The sequence below is a fragment of the Artibeus jamaicensis genome, unplaced genomic scaffold (assembly GCF_021234435.1).
Source record: "Artibeus jamaicensis isolate MK-2021 breed Jamaican fruit bat unplaced genomic scaffold, CSHL_Jam_final contig_519, whole genome shotgun sequence".
Taxonomy (NCBI): Eukaryota; Metazoa; Chordata; class Mammalia; order Chiroptera; family Phyllostomidae; genus Artibeus; species Artibeus jamaicensis.
In genome coordinates this window covers 50241171-50260987 of record NW_026521871.1, presented here as the reverse complement: position 1 = coordinate 50260987, position 19817 = coordinate 50241171, and the positions used below count along the sequence as shown (strand labels likewise).

The following is a 19817-nucleotide window of genomic DNA, read 5'->3' as shown; positions in this document are numbered from 1 at the left end:
GTGGAATGAGGTTAATCGCATCTAACTCATGAGGGTTTTTTCTTTGTCTTTTTTTGTTAGGCCCCAGTGGGTTAGCTCATGCTCCTCACTGAGTCATGCGTGGTCCGTGTTTACTGTTGCGTGGTCACTGGTCGCATGCTGCAGCCTTTGTTCGGCCCCTCGGAGAGAGGAGGCCATTTCTGTTTTTCCTTCCGTACCCTCTGCAGACACCCGTGCCAGCGCTCTCACACTGCCCGGTGTGGTTCTTAACGCAGCCCCGTGTGAGGCACCTAAGGAAGGCTCTCGGTCAACGTTTAATAAATGAATGAGAGAGGAAGGGGAGGATCTCAGCCTGGTGTCTTAGCCTGTGGATGCCACAGCAAAAATATCTCACATTTCATTGAGTAACAGGACAAAAAGGGACTGTAGGAAACAGGCAGGTTCATGGAGTGGAGAAGAATTTGAAGAGTATCTCTGAGACGATCACTGTTTTCAGCGTTGGGCTCACTCCTGCAGGGAGAATAAGCGCTGGCCACGTGTCCTCTCAGGGACTGGCCTCTGGTTGGTGCCCCTGCCAGTCCAGCACTTTACTGATGCCGTTTCTTTCTGATTAGTTCCTGCCCTGTTCTGGCACAAGGATCAACGTGTTTCTTGCCTCTAGTTTTCAGTGCGAGGAGCTGTGTGATCAGTACAGAATCATGTCTTGGGGACAGTGCCAGGGGTTCAAAGAACTGTTAGAGAATGGTGAGCCAGAGCGCCACAGGGCTCAGAGTGGCAGGGGTGGGGGCTCAGGCCCCAGGTGGGACAGGAGGCGGTGGGCCCATGTGGCAGCGAGGAGCCCAAACCCTTGGCTGGGTAATGAGAGCCTTGGTGCCTGTACAGGGGCAGTTCATGCTCCGCCCCGGGCAGCGAGGGACTTGCAGGCCCCTCGTGGCATCGGGAGGGAGAAGGGGACGGAGACTTCTTATACGTGAGCTGCACGCACTGTAGCAGATCCTGAAGTCCGGCTCTCCCCTCTCACCTTTTTACTTCTGTGACGGAGACGCTCTGTGGCCTTGTCCCATTCAGCATGTGCGTTATCACATCCCCGGACGGGGCGTCTGTTGAGGTAATAGGTAGGAAATCATTGCGAAGTTGGTAATGTAAATGCCGTTTCCTTCATTGCCATCTAAAATCTCCTTTCTATTGAAAAACACTTGCTTTTCACTTAACCGTGGCTTCTCTTATTGAAACTCGTATCTTTTACATGCTATATTAGGCAGTGGGAGATCTTTGTACATCAGAGGTACATTCTGAATAGCCTCATTTTCTCCCTTAATTCTGAGACCTCAGCAGATGAAGCAGTCAGCTTTATAACTTGGGTTTAGTTATTTTTTAAAATTTTAATTTATTTATTTTTAGACAGAGGGGAAGGGAGGGAGAAAGGGAGAGAAACATCAGTGTGTGGTTGCCTCTCACGCACCCTGCACCAGGGACCTGACCTGCAGCCCAGGCCTGTGCCCAGGCTGGGAATCGAACCAGTGACCCTTTGGGTCTCAGGTTGGCACTCAATCCACTGCGCCACACCAGCCAGGGCGGATTTGGTTGTTTTTATATCGCCTGTGATTTTTGCCCCCTGGGGTGTAAACTTCAGGGAAGAAGTCTAATACTGGTGCATAGGGAGGGTTCTGTGGATCTTTGCAAAGTGACCAGATCTCAGAATTCTCTGTGCTAAAGCTGCTGAAATCCCAGTGCTGCCCTTCTCCTTTTTGTGTGAAAAATAAATTTTTATCTGTGTACTTTTACTAAGAAAACTGCAATTCTGTGCAAGAGAATTCACAGACACTGTAGGCGAGGGCAAACATTTCAAAGAGAAACGTTACAAATATTGTTGCTTTCACGGTAGACATTGCGCTATAGCTAAACATTATGAAGCCCTTTCTTTCTGAGGCTGATTCACTGAACCGATCTTTTGAAATTCAGCTGATGTCAGAGATTTTTTTATTTGAAAGCAACTGCTGGTCTCCTGGGCTGGCAAATTACGTAAGTCATAAGAAAAGAAAAAGCTTTGTTTTTAGCCCAGTGCTCATTTATGAACAAACACAAACTCTAAATCTCCTTCCACAGTCTTGTTGGAATTTTTTGTTTTTTTAAAGTCCAGCATCTCTATTTGGATTTCTGCCCAAGTTAGCCAGAAGCAGCTTATTTAAAGAATCCAATATGAATTATTTTTTAAAAAGGAGGCGTGGAGGAGATGGAATTGGAATGGAGGGCAAGTTCAGGCTCGTGGGGAACACAAGTCCAAGGTGGCCTGTGAGATTCCCAGCCCCTGGTACGTACACACCTTCCCCCAGGCGTTCAGGTGAACAGTGGTTTAGCGTTTCTGTGAAGGGTCATTGGAGACGTGTAGTCAAGGTCTCAAACCAGCTGACCTTGAACTATGGGATCAGAGATGGGCCTGAGAAATCCTGCGAGCCATTCACATCCGTCTGGAGGTTGGAGACAGGGCAGGCAAAGAGGCTTGAAGCTAGAAAAGGATTCTTTGGGGGTCTGCCTTTACTGGCTTTGGAGAGGCAAGGGCCCACGAGACAAGGTCTCCAAGATCTGAGAGGGACCCCCAGCTGACAGCCAGCACGGAACTGGGGGCACCACTCCCACTGCTGCAGGGAACTGCATTCTGTCAACATCAAGGACGAAGTTGAAAATGTTTTTCTTTCGCCTGCAGCCTCCAGGTGAAAACTTAGCCCAGCCACGCCTTCACTCCCCACTGCTGACCCTCTCAGCCCAGGGCCCAGCCTGGGCGAGCCAGACTCCTGCCCTCAGGATGCGGAACGGATAAAGGGGTGTTGCTGCTGTAAGCCACTGCGTTTGTTGGCATTTGCTGGTCAGCAACAGAAAATGAAGATGAGGTGCCAGTTGTGACTGCTGGGAGGGCTGTGGTGGCCTATGAACTGGTCTCTGGCTCTTGACTGCTGTCACTCGACCCATCTGTCCTGTTGGGGAGACATAGCTGTAAAAATTTCAGTGTGTCACAGACCAACACCGGGTGAGTCTGTTCACCAGGGTGGCCGCACACCTCTCTCTCCCGGTCACTTTCCTTCCTGTTCCCTGTCAGGAGGTGACTCTTGATCTCCTCCACCTGCGTCTGGGTGGCCTTGATGATGGGCTTGTCACCGTTTAGAACGCGGTGGGTGTGATCTTTCTGTCCCGAGCCTTGGTCAGGAGACGTCCCCAGCCCCACCTTGTTCTCTAGGCACTCTCCCTGGGCGGGAGCAGCCACGTGGTGAGGCCACGCCACGAGGAGAGGACAGCAGCAGGTGACCAGTCCCCAGGTTTCAGTCCTAGTACAAGACAGTCTTGGGACAGTCCTCACTCTTTCTTTGTCCTTTGTGACTGTAATGCCTTCTAAGTGTACGGGGTGGTTCTTTTGTAAGAGGCCCCTGAATTTGGGGTTGTCTGATGTTTTCTTGCGGTTAGATGAAGGTCATGTGATTCTGGCGTGAGCACCCCGAAAGTGGTACTGCGCCCTCCTCAGTGTGTCCGGTCGGGCTGCGTGTGACGTTGCTGCGCCCTGTTCCTGGGTCGAGAACCGTGTCCTTGGTTAGGTGCTGATGCCGGTTTCTCCACGGGAAACGTCTGTGGCGGGGGGCACTTCGAGGCTATGCCTAGGTTCTGTTTTTTACCATATTTTGGTAGGGTCATGTTTTCACGCTGCCACAAATTTTTTTGTATCATTAGATGCAAAGGACAGAAACTTGATCTTTCAGATTTCTGCAACTGTCTTGTCACAGACCCCCAACAGTTTGCAGGCCGGCTCCGGACCGTGGCCCACCCTTCGTGGAGCTGTGCTCCGGGCCCCCCCTCCCCCACTTTGTTTCCCTGTTGCAGTGAGACTGGAGTCTGAAGAGCACGCCCAGCTGCGTCTTCAGATGCTCCCTGTAACCTTTGGGTAAAGAGCCAACTTCTAGCCTGACATTGCAGGCGCAGCACGCGGCTTCTCCTTCTTTCCCATGGACGCCCCACTGCTCAGAACACGTGCCGCCTCCCCACACCTGCGCACCTGCCTCCTCACACACCTTGCCGCCATCCCCACGATTTTTTGAGGCTCCTGAACACTTCTTAGCAGTCTGAGCTGGTTAGGTTTTCTCTGTGTTGATTCCCTTACGCACTGTGCATACTTCTCTGAAGGAAGTTAATTTTGTTTTATATTTGTTTATCCGTTAAGTCACTTGACTCTGAGTTGGAGGGCGTGGACTTTGAATGTATAAGATCAGTTCCTGGTGAGGGCTCAGCAGTGTTAATCATAAATGGATTTCTAAGAGAAAGTTTCCTGGATGGAAAGTCTCCCTGTCCTAGGGAGGGTGTGTATGACAAGGCGGATGGCCGAGAATCAGACACAGTGGGTGGACGGGTCCTTCGGGGAGGACGGTGTCTCCTCGGTTGATTCGGTCAGCTGCGCAGGCGGGGTCTAGACTCTGCTGTGGGCTCACTGCGGGGACAGACAGGTGAGCAAACTCAAGGCAGTTCGGCTCCCCGACGGACCTGCGCCCTCTCTGGGCTTGGGAACCGCTTTCTTTGTCTTGGCTGCACCGAGCTGCAAGACCCTTTGCTGTCCTTTCCTCTGAATAGAGGAAATATGGTGGGGGAGGGGAGGGGAGGAGAGGGACACGCTAGTGTCCTAACATTTGAAAATGTTAGTAATGGTTTGAAATCCAGCCCAACGCACTTCTGCAGCTCTTGGGGCAGAAGCAGCAGCCTCTCCCTGATCCCACTTTTCCCCCAGAGTTGCATCTAGTCATTCATGTCTAAATATTGCCAACTTGCTTTATAGTGAGCCTTCATTATCAAGCATCAAATAAAAATTAAAAAAACATGTCCCAACACCAGGGTGACATTTACTGTGGGCACGGGAGGGAGTCAGATGCCAAATAATGTATCCTCAGGGTTTTCACGTCATTTGAAATTTTCTCACTGAAACAGCACCTCCTGTGTTAATGACATGAACCACAAACACGCAAAATCCCAGTGGACCTTCCAAAACAAAGCCCGTGAGGAAAATCCTTTAAGCACACGCAATTTATCCCCAAAGTTTACTGTTAAGAAGAAAAATAACACCTCCTTGCCCCTGCAGACGAAACAAAACGAAATGAAACAAACACCCACGTCCAGTAGTCCCAGGAATTACGTTTGAGACGAGCCCGGATTTCACGTTACTCATCTGGAATCGCAAGCAGTGTGAACAGATGGCCAACTATTTTGTAGGTAGTATCTTCACAATCCTTCGACGATTAGGAATACTTTCAAAAAGATCTCTATTTTGTTTGTTTTGGGGTGAAACAAAATTCAGATAAACCCCTTTGCTTCCCATCCTCCAGGCTGCCCACGAACCACAGACATTTCGCTTTTGAAATTCAGTAAATGATGGGCTTATATACAGTAACACGATCCTGGTGACTCAGGTTCCTGGGGTTGCCCACAGCAGGGCCCCGAGACAGGGTCTGTGCCATGGGTATCCGAGGTCTGCTCCGATGATCGGAGACTCGCTGCCTGAATAATCCCTTTCGAATCGGCCCCCTCAGCTTCCTCCCGAGGCGAGCCCGGTCCTCTGGTCTGCAGAGGCCCGAGCGCCAGGGCCTCCCTCCGGAGCGCCTGTGAGGTGGCGGAAGAGAGCAGGGAGTGCGCAGGGCCCAGCGCAGGGCCCGCTCCGGGCATCGGGACCCGAGCCCCCTGGTGGAGCCTCTGCTGGCAGAAGAGGAGGTGCTGGAAGTAAGCAGCCTGAGTTTTTAAAATCAACTGTTATGAACATAACAAAGACAAGCGAGTATTGTTTCCATAGGAGTCTACAGTCTGTGGATTTCAGATGTTTTGTCTAGAACTCATGGTAAAAAAAAGAAAAGTTAAAACCCATACAGTGCACATACGGGGTGGGGCACGGGTAGGTTTACAGTCGTGCGTACACAAAACACAGTTTGTTCTCACGTCCTTATTTCTTAATTACTGTATTATTTTCCATGCCAACAACTGTAAACCCACTCGGGCCCCACCCCATATGTGTACCTTGTGACCGATACAAAACCGTCACGGAGCAGTTCCATGCGTGACGCCCTTGAGCGTTCTCTATTTCATTATTTCTAATTAAGAGAATGGGAGTCTGTACCCAGGAAACTCCTCATCTCTCGCTTCTCCTAGTCTGGGCGGATGCTGGCTTGCACAGTCACGGGTGCCTGCGGCCACTCTTGCTCAGGACTGGCTTGGGAGTTCTTTTGGAATTACATTCGGGGTTAGCCCACACGTCACAGGAAATGTCGTAGGAAGTTTTTTTTGATGAAAAGTAATTTTATTTAGCATGGGTTCCCTTTTTATTTACTGGACATGGCTCTAAATGATGTTCGTCCAATTGAAGAGCAAAAGTGTTGTAGTCGATCGTTTTCGGGAGACTGAGTGTTAGGACGTGGTGACAAGAGACTTCAGGGGTCGTTCAGGGTGGTCCTGCCGAGGCCGGGAGAAGCATGAGCTGCGATGTTCCAGAGTGAACGCAGGTGGGTCACGGAGTCCCGTGTTCCTAAGAGAATGTCTTGTAGAGAGAGCCCTGTCGTGAGAAGGCTGGTGTTGGGGTGGGCGCTTGGGTGTGATGTTGGGGTGGCCGTGGTGGAGGCACCAGGAACCTCGAGGTGCCACTGGCGGAGGACTGGTGTCTGTGACCCTGTGACTCTGGGCTGTGCTTGCTAGGGCCACGCGGCCATGCGTGAGCTTGGCTGTTTCAGCGCAGTCCTGATAAGAGTACAGGCAGGGTCTGGCACAAATAATGCCCCTTTTTAATGAGCTGGCCATCTATACCAAATCTTCTATTACAAAATCATAAGTGTGTCATTCTGTAACATAACAACGTCACACTCAAGCACACTGTGTGTCATTTTAGGTGAAATGTTCCAATTGCTGTCCGTCTCTTGGGAGACGTTCATATCCCCTACCACCCACACTCAGTGGTGTCCCTTCTGCCGGACCGTGAGTCATGAGCATTCACAGAGACCAGTTTGGGAAGAGAGAGGGTTAAACGCAGGAAGCCGAGGAACACGGGCCACGTGCTGGGCTGAACTCGAGCTCGGTCTGGAGTCTCTGCTTGTCCCATCCTGCCCGGCCATCGTACGAGGAGCTCCACACACAGATCCGAGCCCGCCATTGCTCAGGAGAGGGGGAGTGTAAATGCATTTAACATTTGGAGTCAAAACCGTCTCCCTCTGATACACATTGAAACTACAGAAATGACACACTGGGTTTGCCTGATACCACGGCAGGGCTTTCCAAATGCTTCAGTCTGTGGGAGATCTGCCTCTCACGTCCCCGTAACGCACATTGGTAAACATTGCGGTCTTCTGGGGGCTAGTCTCAGGGGCCTTCTAAACCTTTTTAAGATTTTAAGATAAATCAATGTATTATCATAGACAAGTTCGAGGGAGGCCAGGCGATAAATCCTGGTTCCGTCCACCTGGCGCATCCTGTGAGACCGACAGACTGCTTGTACCTCCAGGGAAGGCAACACACCGAAGGGCTGCAGTTGGTCCGACCACGTAAATGCCAGTAAAATGAAGGAGTCTGATCTTCTTAAAAAACTGAAGCAGGATCAGCTAAGTCCAGCTTGCGGGCCCAATGTGGCCTGCTGCCCGTTTTTGCAAATAAAATTTCATCGGAACACAGCCACGCCTGTGTACCTGTTTTTCAGGCTGCTTTTACATGGCAGTGGTGGGGTTCAGTAGTTGCTATAGAGACCGAGAGGCCTGCAAAGCTTAAACTATTTATATCTGACCTTTTACAGAAAAAGTCTACTGACCCTCGGACTAAAGGCCTATGGAGAGATGAAGTATTGGTTTAAAAAAACCTGTCACTATTGAATCAAGGCTATTTTCTCTTCAACTGCGTGGAAAAATTCTACTAGATGATAATTTTTTAGCTCGGTTTAATGAGGGAAGTGCCTGGAGCCTGGTGGGTGATTGGTGTCTACATTTTTTTTAAAGTTAAAGACAGCGTGAAATTGGCTGCACGTTGAACCAGGTGTCTGATGAGGTGTGTGTGGAAGATCACGGTACAGTGTGCCGATCAGTCACCTGTGCGGTGACGATGGGTTCCGGGATTTCAGCTGGAGCGCCTGTTGTGATAGTCTTCGTAATAATTGGGAATTTTAATAAAATTTACGTTCATAAATATAATTCTGAGTTTTGTTTGCTGCAGATGAATGAGGCTAAGCTAATAGACATTTGCAAAGAGGCTTCCTATTTCTCGTGCTTAATAGTGCTTAATAGTTCAGTGTGTTAACCACGAGTATGTATTTAATCACATGACTTCTCAGCCACAGAATTTAGGTCGTCGTGAGGTGGGGGCTGCAGCGCTGCCCAGTGGGGCAGCGGTTCAAGTACAAGCTACCTAATGCGTGTTCATCTTTTTATCTCTTAACAGACTCGTGGAAGAAAGCAAACTGATCCCGGTCATTTTTGAAGTCATTCTGGTAAGGAAATAAGCATCTGAAATTAAAAAAAATTTTTTTTAAGGTTTTGACCATCTTGCAGGGTTGAGTTCCAACCCTAACTCCGCTCAGAAGGCTTTTGTGTGTCCTTCATGACCTTACTTGACCTTCCTGGGCCTCAGTTTTCTTGTCTGAGCTCTGTCCAGCTCCGAACTCCTACAGGGACACTGCTTAATGGCCTGCCTGCTTTCCACAGGTCCTTTGCGTTTTCCTTCGATTGACTTAAACCCTGTGTTATGTGATACAGGGAGAACACTTCTTCCGATGTTGGTTTGTGGAGGGAGGGAGGAATAACGAACTTGCCAATGTTCCCAGCGAAGCCTTCTGACTTCGTGGTCGCTGGGCCAGACCATCAGTTTTATGGGCAGGGGCTTGTCTTCTTTGGAAGGGAGAACAGCTTAGCGCCCCTGCACCATCAGTCATAGAGTGGGACTCAACTGGGAACCATCTGATTAAAAAAAACCTGTTATCTATGGGATTTTGTGTGTGTGTGTGTAGGGAATAAAATAGGATGCAGAGTTGACTTTCCTCACTTCTGATAAACCCCTACTTACAATAAGCACAGATTGGAAGATCAGGCTGCACATTGAATTGGTGCGTATAGCAGGGCAGCGCCTTAACCAAAGAACTGTGCTTTGTATCTGGAGGGGTATCCCCTTGATTAAAACCCCCCCTTTGCTACCTGACAGCACACCGGGCACTGCAGGGGACAGGTCAGCCGAACCTACCTTGGTCGTCGATGCAGCAGTAACTGGGGTGGTCCGAGAACCCTTCACACAGAAAACCAGCTTCTTGACTCACCCTGAGGCATTATTGTGCATGTTGCTTGTGTGTTGATACAGCTCTGTGGTGAGAGCATCAGTTTTCTTAGACCCTGATCACCCTTGCCTGTCTGGACAGGCTGCTTGAAGTTGCCGAGCCGTTTGAACTGGGATGGGGAGAAGAAGTGGGAGTGGGTTTGAGCTTGGATTGCGATCGGCTCAAATAGTAGAAGGCTCACACCAGTATGCCGCATACCTGAAACTCGTGAAACAATACTGAATGTGAACTGTGATTGAAAAAAATGCAAACTTCAAAATGAAACAAATGGTGAAAGGAGATTTTACAGGCGGTGTTAGGAGGACGGGGTGAAGAAACATACAGATGAAGGACTTTTCCGTGGGGATTTTAAAGCTTTTCCAGGTGGCCTGTGTGTCTCCCCAGCGTCAGTTGGACATACATTACTTGCTAATTTGTAGTGGAGTTGGATTCTTTTGGAGAACAATGGGTAGAGTAAGCTGCTGGCTTTGGCCACGTGGTCGGCGGGGGGTGGGGGGATGGGGGCAGGTGACTCAGCTGCATCTGATTTGCATTTGAAAAGAGACTGGTGCTGCAGATGGAGACAAGACTGTAGTGCTCACAGTGGGCCTCACGGGTAGGTGGGACCATCTCTCTCTGGGGCAGGAGGGCCTCCAACCTGGTAAGAGCAAGACAGCTTCTTTGGGGACTGAGAAAAAACTTCCCATCTTTTGGTGATCCTCGCAAGGTCTCAAGTCTGCACGTAGAAGTTTCTTTGTGTAGGTTTCAAAACCCCTCCATGCTTGATGAATCTTTGTATAACCTGGGAAGGGTTCATGTTCTACAGACTCAGCAAATGTTTAGCTGATTAATGCTGTAATTAACCCCGTCATCGTGCTGTGGCTATGGTAGGGAGTGGGCAGACAATGTCATCCTTCCCGGTCAGGATTTCTTTTTTTTAAAGGTTTTATTGGGTTGGCCAAAAAGTTCATTTGGTTTTTTGTGTGTGTAAGATGGCTCTAGTAGCCCTTAGTTGTCTTTAATGTCATTTGAAACAGTTTTGTTAGGTTGCATCCGTGACAGCTGTCATATCAGCGTGCATTTAAATAAAACTATCAAAATTGGTGATTTTTTTGTATAGCCATTTTAATACTGAAGATGGAAGAAAATACATAGCATTTTTGGCATATTATGCTTTATTATTTCAGGAAAGGTAAAAATGCAACTGAAATCTATAAAGGACTTGTGCAGTGTATGGAGAAGGTGCTGTGACCGTTCAGACTCGTCAGAAGTGGTCTGTGAAGTTTCGTGCTGGACCATGCTCCACGGTCAGGTAGACCAGTTGAAGTTGATAGTGATCAAATCGAGACGTTGAAAACAATCAACGTTCCACCACACAGGAGAGAGCCGACATACTCAAACTACCCAAATCAATGAAGTCGTTAGTGAAAATGAAAAATGTATTCTTTATTTTATGAAAAAAACCATATAGACTTTTTGGCCAATTCAATATTAAATTATATTTTTAGAGACATGGGAAGGGAGGGGGAAAGAAAGGGCGAGAAACAATCCATGTGAGAGAAACGTCAATGGGTTGCCTCTGGCACACACCTGGGACACCAACCTGCAGCCCAGGCCTGTGCCCTGACCGGGAATCGAACCAGGGACCTTTCGCTTTGTGGAATGACACCCAACCCAATGAGCCCTGTGACCCTGCAGGCGGGTGTGGGATGACCCCCTTCCTGTAATGGGAACAGCTCCGCACTCAGGTTTCTGGTGGGACAGCGTTTTAAAGGAGATCCTGCTGCTAAAAAAAGTAAAGGGAAAAGAACCGTTGGAAATGACTGCTTTGTGGGACAGGACTCGGATGTTCTTAAAGAACAGCATTGAACCCCTATTCTACCTTTGTCTTCCTTGAGTTGAATAATCTCAGCTTTTCCCTCCATATAAATACATTTTCTGATCAAAGAAATATCTCTGTAGCACTTATCCTGCGAACGCTTTACCTTGTCCTTTCTAAATTTTGTCAGTGATCTGTGCACGAGAGAGTATTTTATTGGTTGCAGGATACACAGTTTTTTCAGTTTTTCACATTTCTTACCCTGGGACGTATTTTCCGAATCAGTGGCTTTTTACAGTTGCTTTCAGCCAGGCGTCCTGGTTGCACTACCTTAACGACCAGTTTATTTTGCTTTTACTTTTCTTTTTATAAGTGCTTGACAGTGATATGTTAGAAGCATATATATCTGAATTAGACTAAAACAGATCTTTCAATAAGAAGAGAATGGAAATTCTAGGTAATAAGAAAGCTTGTCATAGTTTAATTGGCAGCATTTTTCTTAGTGCTTGAGCAAATAAGAGCATGTTAGAACAGTTGGATTCCTAGTTTCAAGGAAACACAATATATTCTTTAGTTACATGTGCAAGGGCATTTGTGAGGTCTAGTACGTAGGTAGCAGCTCGTAGCAGTGATTGATCAGGAGACACAATGAGAAGACGGTTGCAGCCCTGCACGCTCGTCTACTGCGTGTGCCTTCCAGACACCCATTAAAAACGAAGAACGGCAGTCGCCCGTCTGCTGGTGGTCCACTGTGACCTCCTGATTGCTTTGTTCCTTACTCTTAGCCCGTCACTCTTTTCCAGCTTCTTTTTGAAGTGCTTAAAGCCTGATGACAGGCTTTATGACTTCTTTCCTCTTTTCTTGAGTTCCCCACACCCCGCGCTGTTACTGGCAGTGCATCCTCTCCTGCGTGGTTCTCACGGAGAAAGCGAGCCTTTCTCTCCTGATGGGCTGGCACTGCGGCCAGAACCTGCGTCTTTCCTGCAGGCCTGGAGGCGAGGGAAATCAAAGAGAGCAGAATTCTGAATCTCATGTCCTGTTTGCACAAAATAGCCACGTGCAAATCTTCAGAATAAAGATTTCTGGGGTTACATGCTAGAATCAAAGTTCCAAGTATGGATTGCACTGGTTAAACACGTAACCAATGGAAAGTGGTTTTATTTATTTTTGTTTTTTTAATTTTAAAGATAAGCACACTCTCTGATTGTAACTGCCAGCTCGGGGGACACAGTGTGCCCTCCAGTCTAGGTGCCTCCTATCTGCCCCCTGGGCTTGCGGTGCAGGGAGAGAGAGGTAGGTGTGTGGACATAATTGGCCAGGAGCAGTGTGGGAGCTTCATGGAGGGAGTGGGTGATGACTGGCTGCTCAGTGTGGGGGGAGGAGTCTCGCAGAAGTAACCTGTCCACGTGGCCTCGAGGGAGTTGTCAGGAGGGGAGTGTCCAGCTTGGGCGTGGAGACTTCTGAGCTGTGTGTGGAGGCTACGAGTGGGGCGTGAGGCTGTTGGGGACCAGATCCCACAGGGCTTTGTGTTGTGGTTGTTTCATATTTGTTTGGGTTGGCAAGTAATTTATGCCCCCTAAAACCAGACCGTATCCTCTACTTAAAAAAAAAAAAAGCCTTGTAGAGCCCTGTGCTGCCTGGGCTATATGCAGTAAGGGGGCAGGCCGCTGGGCCACAGGGCTGGGAGGGAAAGAGAACCAGGCTTGGGGCATGGGGCTATTTATAGGGAGACGTGAAACAGGCTGAAAGCTGATTTCTGGGCGTTTCCTGCAGGTCTCCATCAGTGAGGTTTTTGAGATCAGCCCAAAGGGCTATGGGGAAGGAGGCATGAGAGGCAGAGCCAGTCTCCCAGGTCCCAGCCCAGGGCCCAGGAGTGCTAACACCATATTCCGGACAGTTTTTGTCCTGTGTGCCAGCCACAGCATCCCTGCTCTCAGCAGGCACTTCAGGCAGTGGGAGAGCTGGGAGCTGATGGCTTACAAACAGGAGCTGTCACAGTAGCTGGGTGCTGCTTCCTGGGCCGGGTGCAACTGGGTGAGAGCACCCCATTCGTGTGGGCCACAGCAGCAGCTGTGTCGGGCGGAAAGTGGAGGCGCGGGCAGCCTGCAGTGGGTTACACTGAACGGATCCCTTAGCAGTCTCGGGGCCTCTGGCTGGTAAGTGTTGGCTCCTGAAGGAGTGGACCATTGGGCGTGAGCAGGATGGAAAGCATCCCCCCTCCCGCCCCCCGTTTGCTGCTCTCTAAGGAGTAAGAGTTGCATTTCAGCATGTTTTAAGTGTGCGTTTGGATGGATCCGCCTTTGCACTTTGCTACAACTGTTACCTCTCTTCATTTTATTTCAGTGGTTGATGTTTTGGCCTGCTTCAGTAAATCATTTTAATGCCGTGTAATAGAGGCAAACTGTTTTTCATCAGGGAAAAACAAATCTTTATCCACGGCAGATTTTCCAATATGTGCCCAAATATCGCTGTCATGATATTTTATGTGTCTGTTCAAAAACAAACAATTAAAGAGCAATTTCAGTGGCAAATGTTAACAATAAAAATGAGATTAGCAAGACTAGTTTGATGATTATATTGTCTTACCAGTTCTCGAAGACAGCAGCTGAAGCAAGCTTTAGTCAATCTTTCAAGTCAACTCTATCAGAAGAGAGACTCTTTGCAGGCCCTTGGAGCCCAAAGGGTTTAATCACTGAGACGCTGATGCCATGCAGACTGGCAGGCACGTTACATTGAAGGAGTGTTTTCAATCCACCCAGGCTTCTAGAATTACTTTGCTCCATTCTCGTTGCAACGCCTCTAGTGTGAATTGGTTCTTCGGGTATGCTGAAATGACACGTTCCTTATGAGTTTATGAATCTGCATGCTTGTATCCAATATGCCTGTAATAACATTCTGCTGTGCACATAGATATGAATTTCTAAACTGGAAAACAAGATTTGATTAACATTTCAAAGTGCTTGACTTGGGAAGATACTTTCAGCGTTGTACAAGGAGTACTTACTGGATGCAAGAGACGGATTTGACTGTCCAGCCGACCTGGGCACCTGTTCAGGGCTTGTGCAGATTGCGGAATGGAGCTGCGTAAGCAGTTCCTGTTGGGTACAAAGGCGACTTTGTGTAGGCCAGCGTCCTGCCATTTAAGTATGCGCTTTGAGATGTTTTCTTGGGGGCGCGTGGGTGGGTGGAAATCTGTTTGCATGGATCTGTTCTTGGTAGTTTATGTCATAACTTTGTATTTGAAAGTAACTCCCTAGGGCTACGGTGCAATCTATAGACACTGCACTGAATGAAGTTGCCCGTACAATAACCGAACAAATGACTTTACTGTGATTAGTACCATGGTATTAATATGACTAATACCAGGTTAGCTGCATATAAATGGGCCGAAGCTAAGTAAAATAAAGATGTCTGTAAACTTGGGTTCAAGCGTAACTAGTTTCTACATAATCAGCCCAGTTGGTTTGAACGAAGATGGACTCGATGAAGATAAGAACTACATGTTGCGCCCACCGAATGAAATGCTGAAATGCAGCCGGGGCTGCGTGTCACCAGACAGGGCGGGTGCGGGGCGCGGGCGGCTCAGGGCTTCTCGCAGGCCGGCAGAATCCTGCGTCCGAGCATCGTCGTCCTGGTCTCTGGTTCTGCTCCGGGTCCTGGGCTTCGCTTGGAGGCAACAGTATCTCTTCTTCCTTCTCTCTAAGGAGACAGTCTGGCTAAAAGGCATCGAAGTAGATAATGTACTTCCAAGGAGTGTAGGCTTTCGTGTGTTTTGCTTCGTTTTTATTCTCAACTGTGGAATTAGGCTTGTGAAGAAGGGGTAAAAGTAGGGCACAGACAACTGCACGAGCTACAGACAGCGAAGAGGGAGACGTGGCCCAGGAAGGTGGAATGAGGGCGATGCAAGAGGAGCCAGACCACTGGATAAAATGATGGAGAAGTGAAGTTAGCGTGAGACTGAAGGAACAGGCAGCGTCTTTGTCCCTCAGGCTGTGAAACCCGGGTGCTCAGGCGCGCCCACCCTCCCCACACCCAGCCGTCGCCCGTGCTGCAGACCTGCCGTTCAGTGTGGCGGCCAGACCGAGCGTCCCATCCATACAAGGAGAGCGTCAAGTGGCTGCTTAATTTTCTTACATGGATTGTGTGCTCCAGTGACCCTATTTTGGATATACAAGGATAAATGCAATATTACAAGAATGAATTTCATCTTATTTTTAACTTTGTTTTTTTACTGCATCATTTCAGAACGCTCACGCCATGTGGCATGTGCTACATTTCTGTTGGATGGCGCTGCAGTAGGTGATTTCCTAAGTCCAACATCCTCAGTCACACTGGGCGTCCTTCCCGAGGGAGGAAGCCACGCTGTGTGCGGCCCTGCTCTCCCCAGTGCCTCGCCTCCGCCTTCGGGCCTTGCAGCCTGTAGGGGTTTGCTAGTGAGCTCGTGAGGGAGGCCAGGTGTGGGTGTCCCACTTAGCCCTGCTTCCCAGCCTTCAGGCCCCTGATGGGGGTGTAGAAGGAGGAGCAGTAGGAAGGACCAAGTGTTCGTCACTGTCACATACAAAAGGGAATCTGGTTGTAGCTCCCCTGAATTTTGACCATGGCTGGCGACAGCACTTGAGTTTCTTTCTTTTCTGACTCTGCATTATCTGGTGGTACCTGGTGACTGGCCACCATTAGGTTAAAGAATAAAATGCCTACTGTGTGTATCAGGCATTGCCCAGTCTCACTACAGAACCCTGTGTGTTTGGAGCCCTTTGAAAAGAGGAACGAAATAAAAGATAAATATGGAGAAAGAACGGCTGGAGGAGCCTAGGGTGAAACGGTCGATCACTGGCTCTCTGTGCGTCATGACCGAATGTTCCTTTTTCTCAAACTGCTTCAGTAAGGTGGGGTCCCAGAAAGTTCGTTTAGTTAGGAAGAAAGCAATTGAGAATACCCACTTTTTAAGAGAGTGGAAATATCAACAAAAAGCTACTAGTTTAAATTACAGAGAGCAGCAAACACCTAAAGCCTTTGCTTCTCACGCTCTCTTGCATGTTTTCGTGGATGAGCAACAAAACGCCGAATTTATGTGCTAACTCGGAGCCGCAGAGGGTTTTCCAGCGGAGCCGGGAAAGCTGATGCACTGAGGCAGTTCACAGATTTATGAGAAAAAAAGAGCTTTTTAAATAGCTCGAGCCAGTGAAATTGGATTTTGGATTTATTAGAGGCACCACGTTGGAGAAAGACTGTGAGGAGAAGCTGGTGAAGGCAAGTTACTGCACAGGGTTTTTTAGGCTTATTTTTTCTATTAACAAGAACAATACGTACTTGTAAAGATTTCAAACAGTATAGAAATGTCTAAGGTAGAATGTCAAAGCCTTCCCTAGTGCCATAGGGTACAGCTTAATACACAGTCTCCTCACTTTTCACACGTCTCTCTTTTTTTTAAAAAAAATGGGGCCATGCTAAATATTCTACTTTGTATCTATGTTCCTAATGCCCATAGGAGGGATGTATATGTGCACATGTATTCTTTATTCTGTTTAATGGCCATATACTATTTTATTGAGTTGGCGTAATTTATTTAGCCAATGCCCTCCGAAGGACATTTCAAGTTTTCTCCCTAATTTTCTGCTAATCTGAGCAACTCCGAATAGAATATCTTTGCATATTTATGTGAGTTTCTACAGGGTAAATATTTGAAGTTAGATTGTTCTGCCAAAATATGTGCACCTTTTGCATTTTAATATTACTCTCCAAAACGGTAATATAACATTTCCCAGACAGCTGTGTGTAAAAACAGCAGCAGCTCCGCTATGCTCACAACTGGGTATTATTGTTCTTTTAAATGGAGAGTTGTTTGTATTTTGTGCTGTTTGCTTTCTAATATCAGAGTCACGTTTATTAATTTGTCTTGCTTATAGCTTCTGCATTTTCCAGCATGCTCAGGAAAGGGCTTCTCCTCAACAAGGATATAAAATATTGATCCATCTTCTATGCTGTACATTTACGATTTCATGACTAAATTTCTAAAGTCTGCTCCAAAATAGCTTTGTCGTTGGGACCGAGCACAGAGCCAGCCTCTCCCCTCCCTGCACCTCCCTCAGCACCACGGACTCGGTCCGCTGGTGCGTGGCCATTGTGGGCACTCGAAACACCATCGTCACCGGACATTCACTCTGTCACCGTGTATTGTTTATTATCTGTATTGACATACGATGTGCCGCAGGTATTTGTTATGTATAACTTGGTGAGTTTTTACATTGGTGTGCTCAACACAGATGCTGAGCATGTCCATCACCTCTCCCCCCACCTTTCTTTGTGCCTTTTATCTATAATCTGCCCCTCTCTTCCCCCATACTCGTCCCAGGCAACTGTTCATTTGCTTTCAGTCACTGTAGTTAGTTTGCATTTTCTAGAATTTTACATAAATGAATAGAAAGGTATGGATTTTTTTTCCTCTAATGTACCCCTGGCTGCTTTGATCGAGCATGTTTATTTTCTTCTAGGGAGAAAGCATTATGTCTGATGCAGCTTTCTTTGATTTGTGTTAGTAAGACATATTTCTTTCATCCTTTAACTTTTAACCTATCTATGCCTTTCTATTTTAAATTGTTTTCTTTTTTCAAAAGATCTTACGTATTTGTTAGTTTGTTTGCTTATTTATTTTTAGGCAGGGGAGGGGAAGGGGAGAGGGCGAGAAACATCAATGTGCGGTTGCCTCTCACGCGCCCCCTACTGGGGACCTGGCCTGCAACCCAGGCATGTGTCCTGACTGGGAATCAAACTGGTGACCCTTTGGTTCCGCGGTCAGCGCTCAACCCACTGAGCCACACCAGCCAGGGCTGAAGTTGTTTTCTGGGAGCTAGATGGAGTTGGAGTTTGCCTTTTCCAGTCTGACAATCTTAATCTTCTATTTGAGGCATTTAGAACATTTTCATTAAGTGTGATTATTAATATTAGTATCTTTAAGTTTATCAGCTTACTACTGGTTTTCTGTTGGACCTTCCTTCTTTCTTATTTCCGTCTTCCCAGGTGTCTGGGGTCAACTGAGTGTTTCTCAGTGATTGGCGTACGGTTTTCAATGTGCACCTTCGACTCGCCCCGCGTGGGCAATTACCTCGTGTGATGGTCCGCTCTGAAGAAGCCTGTAGCTGGAGTAGCCAGGATACCTGATTGAACATAAAATATCTCACACCACAAGAGACATCGAAACAATTAAGTACACACAGTGAGAAGCAAGGGATAAGGGCAATGAGCACATTCAAAGTAGGGTTGAAGCGGGGTCAGGTACACACCACCCGAATTCCGGGAACAAAGTGTTCTCCCCTGTCTCCTGCACCAGTTCCTCGGACTGGAGTTTGGGAAAGGGGGCTCACCGGCAGGAAGTGTCGAGGTCTCAGGTCAGCGCCGCAAGTTCACTGTGTCCGAGGGGCAGGGACTGCGCCCTGGGCCCTGGCTGCGGCTTGCCAATGCACTCACTGAGCACCCAGGGGTTTATTTGCGTTTCTTAAGCAAAGAACGCTCCAGGCCTAAACAGGTGTCACCAGTGAGTGGCTCAATTGAACGTTCACGAGTACCGGCCGATTGGCGCTTCCCATCTTAGTGTTTAGCTCAGGACCTCGTGTGTGGTGAACACTTGGGGTCCGGGTGTGTCCTGTGTGTTTAATGACTGACGACTGCTGTGTGTCCTGTGCTTCCTCCTCCCGCTTTCTGTCCCTCTTTATCACACATGTACTCCAGCCGCCAATCCGTGTGGGCTTCATACACCCCATTTCTTTTCCTTTCTGTCAGACCACCTCCTGTCTTGTGTAAGAACCTGACTTCTCTCTTTAGTAACTCCCATTACACACATCCTCGACATGAGTTCCAGACAAACCCGACAGGATCTGGGGTGGCTGCCTCTCCTGCTGAGGGGCCGTACCCACCCGCCTCCCTACCGCTGCTCTATCCTGTCGACTTCTCAGCTTAGCGATTGGCTCTGCCTGGGGCTACATGTCTCCTGCCTCAGGGCCTTTGCTTCTACTATGCCCCCTGTTAGAAGAATGTTCTAGAATGTTCTTCTGTCTCTTAAGATGGCCGAGTGCACCTTACCGTTCAGCTTGCAGACAGTCTTTCTTGGCCTCACCTAAGATTGGGCCGTGCCTGTTCGTCCAGCTTCACCTCTCGTCTGGCCTAAGTAGCCTTAGGTGTCAGGTAGCCACTCAGTACGTGTCTGCTCAGTAGCTCAGAGATACTGCATTTTTAAATGTACCGTAATAAGGATGCGTATTATACCTGGGTATAAAATATTACACACTATAGGTATGTAACAGGCACAATAATCCCATGTATGATGTGCACCAAAACACGAGTGCCCATTATCCACAGGAAAATATGTAGTCCTAGACTCAGCATGCAAACATTTTGACAAGGTTTTTATAGAAGTCGGCGTGCGGCTTTCTTCTTCTGCTCTTGTTTTCAACTTTATACGTTGAAATATTTGTAGCTTCACGAGAGATTGCAGGGGTAGCGCAGAGGGGTCCTGTGTGCCTCGCTGCTTCCCCAGTGGTTAGATTTTCTGTAGCCACACTGGGGGTGGGGTGGGGTGGGAGGCGTGAAGTGCAGAAAGCCCCGTTTCACTTGAGGCAGACTCACAACATCAGCATTGCTACACTGTATCTGCGTAGCTCAATTGATACACATTTTTTGAGGTTTGTTTTATGGCCGAGGATATGGGCCGTCCTGGTTTATGTTTTGTGG

General features: G+C 48.1%; 1 protein-coding gene across 7 annotated transcripts in view; it reads left to right on the top strand.

Moving 5' to 3' along the window:
- The window catches only part of ULK4 (unc-51 like kinase 4), a 316223-nt gene that overhangs the window by 132513 nt on the left and 163893 nt on the right, over positions 1 to 19817 (top strand). For all 7 annotated transcript variants that reach the window (XM_053669534.1, XM_037148358.2, XM_053669531.1 and 4 more), the window contains exon 31: positions 8410 to 8458. In XM_053669534.1, the coding sequence (XP_053525509.1) occupies positions 8410 to 8458 (49 nt within the window). The remainder of the gene's footprint in view (positions 1 to 8409; positions 8459 to 19817) is intronic.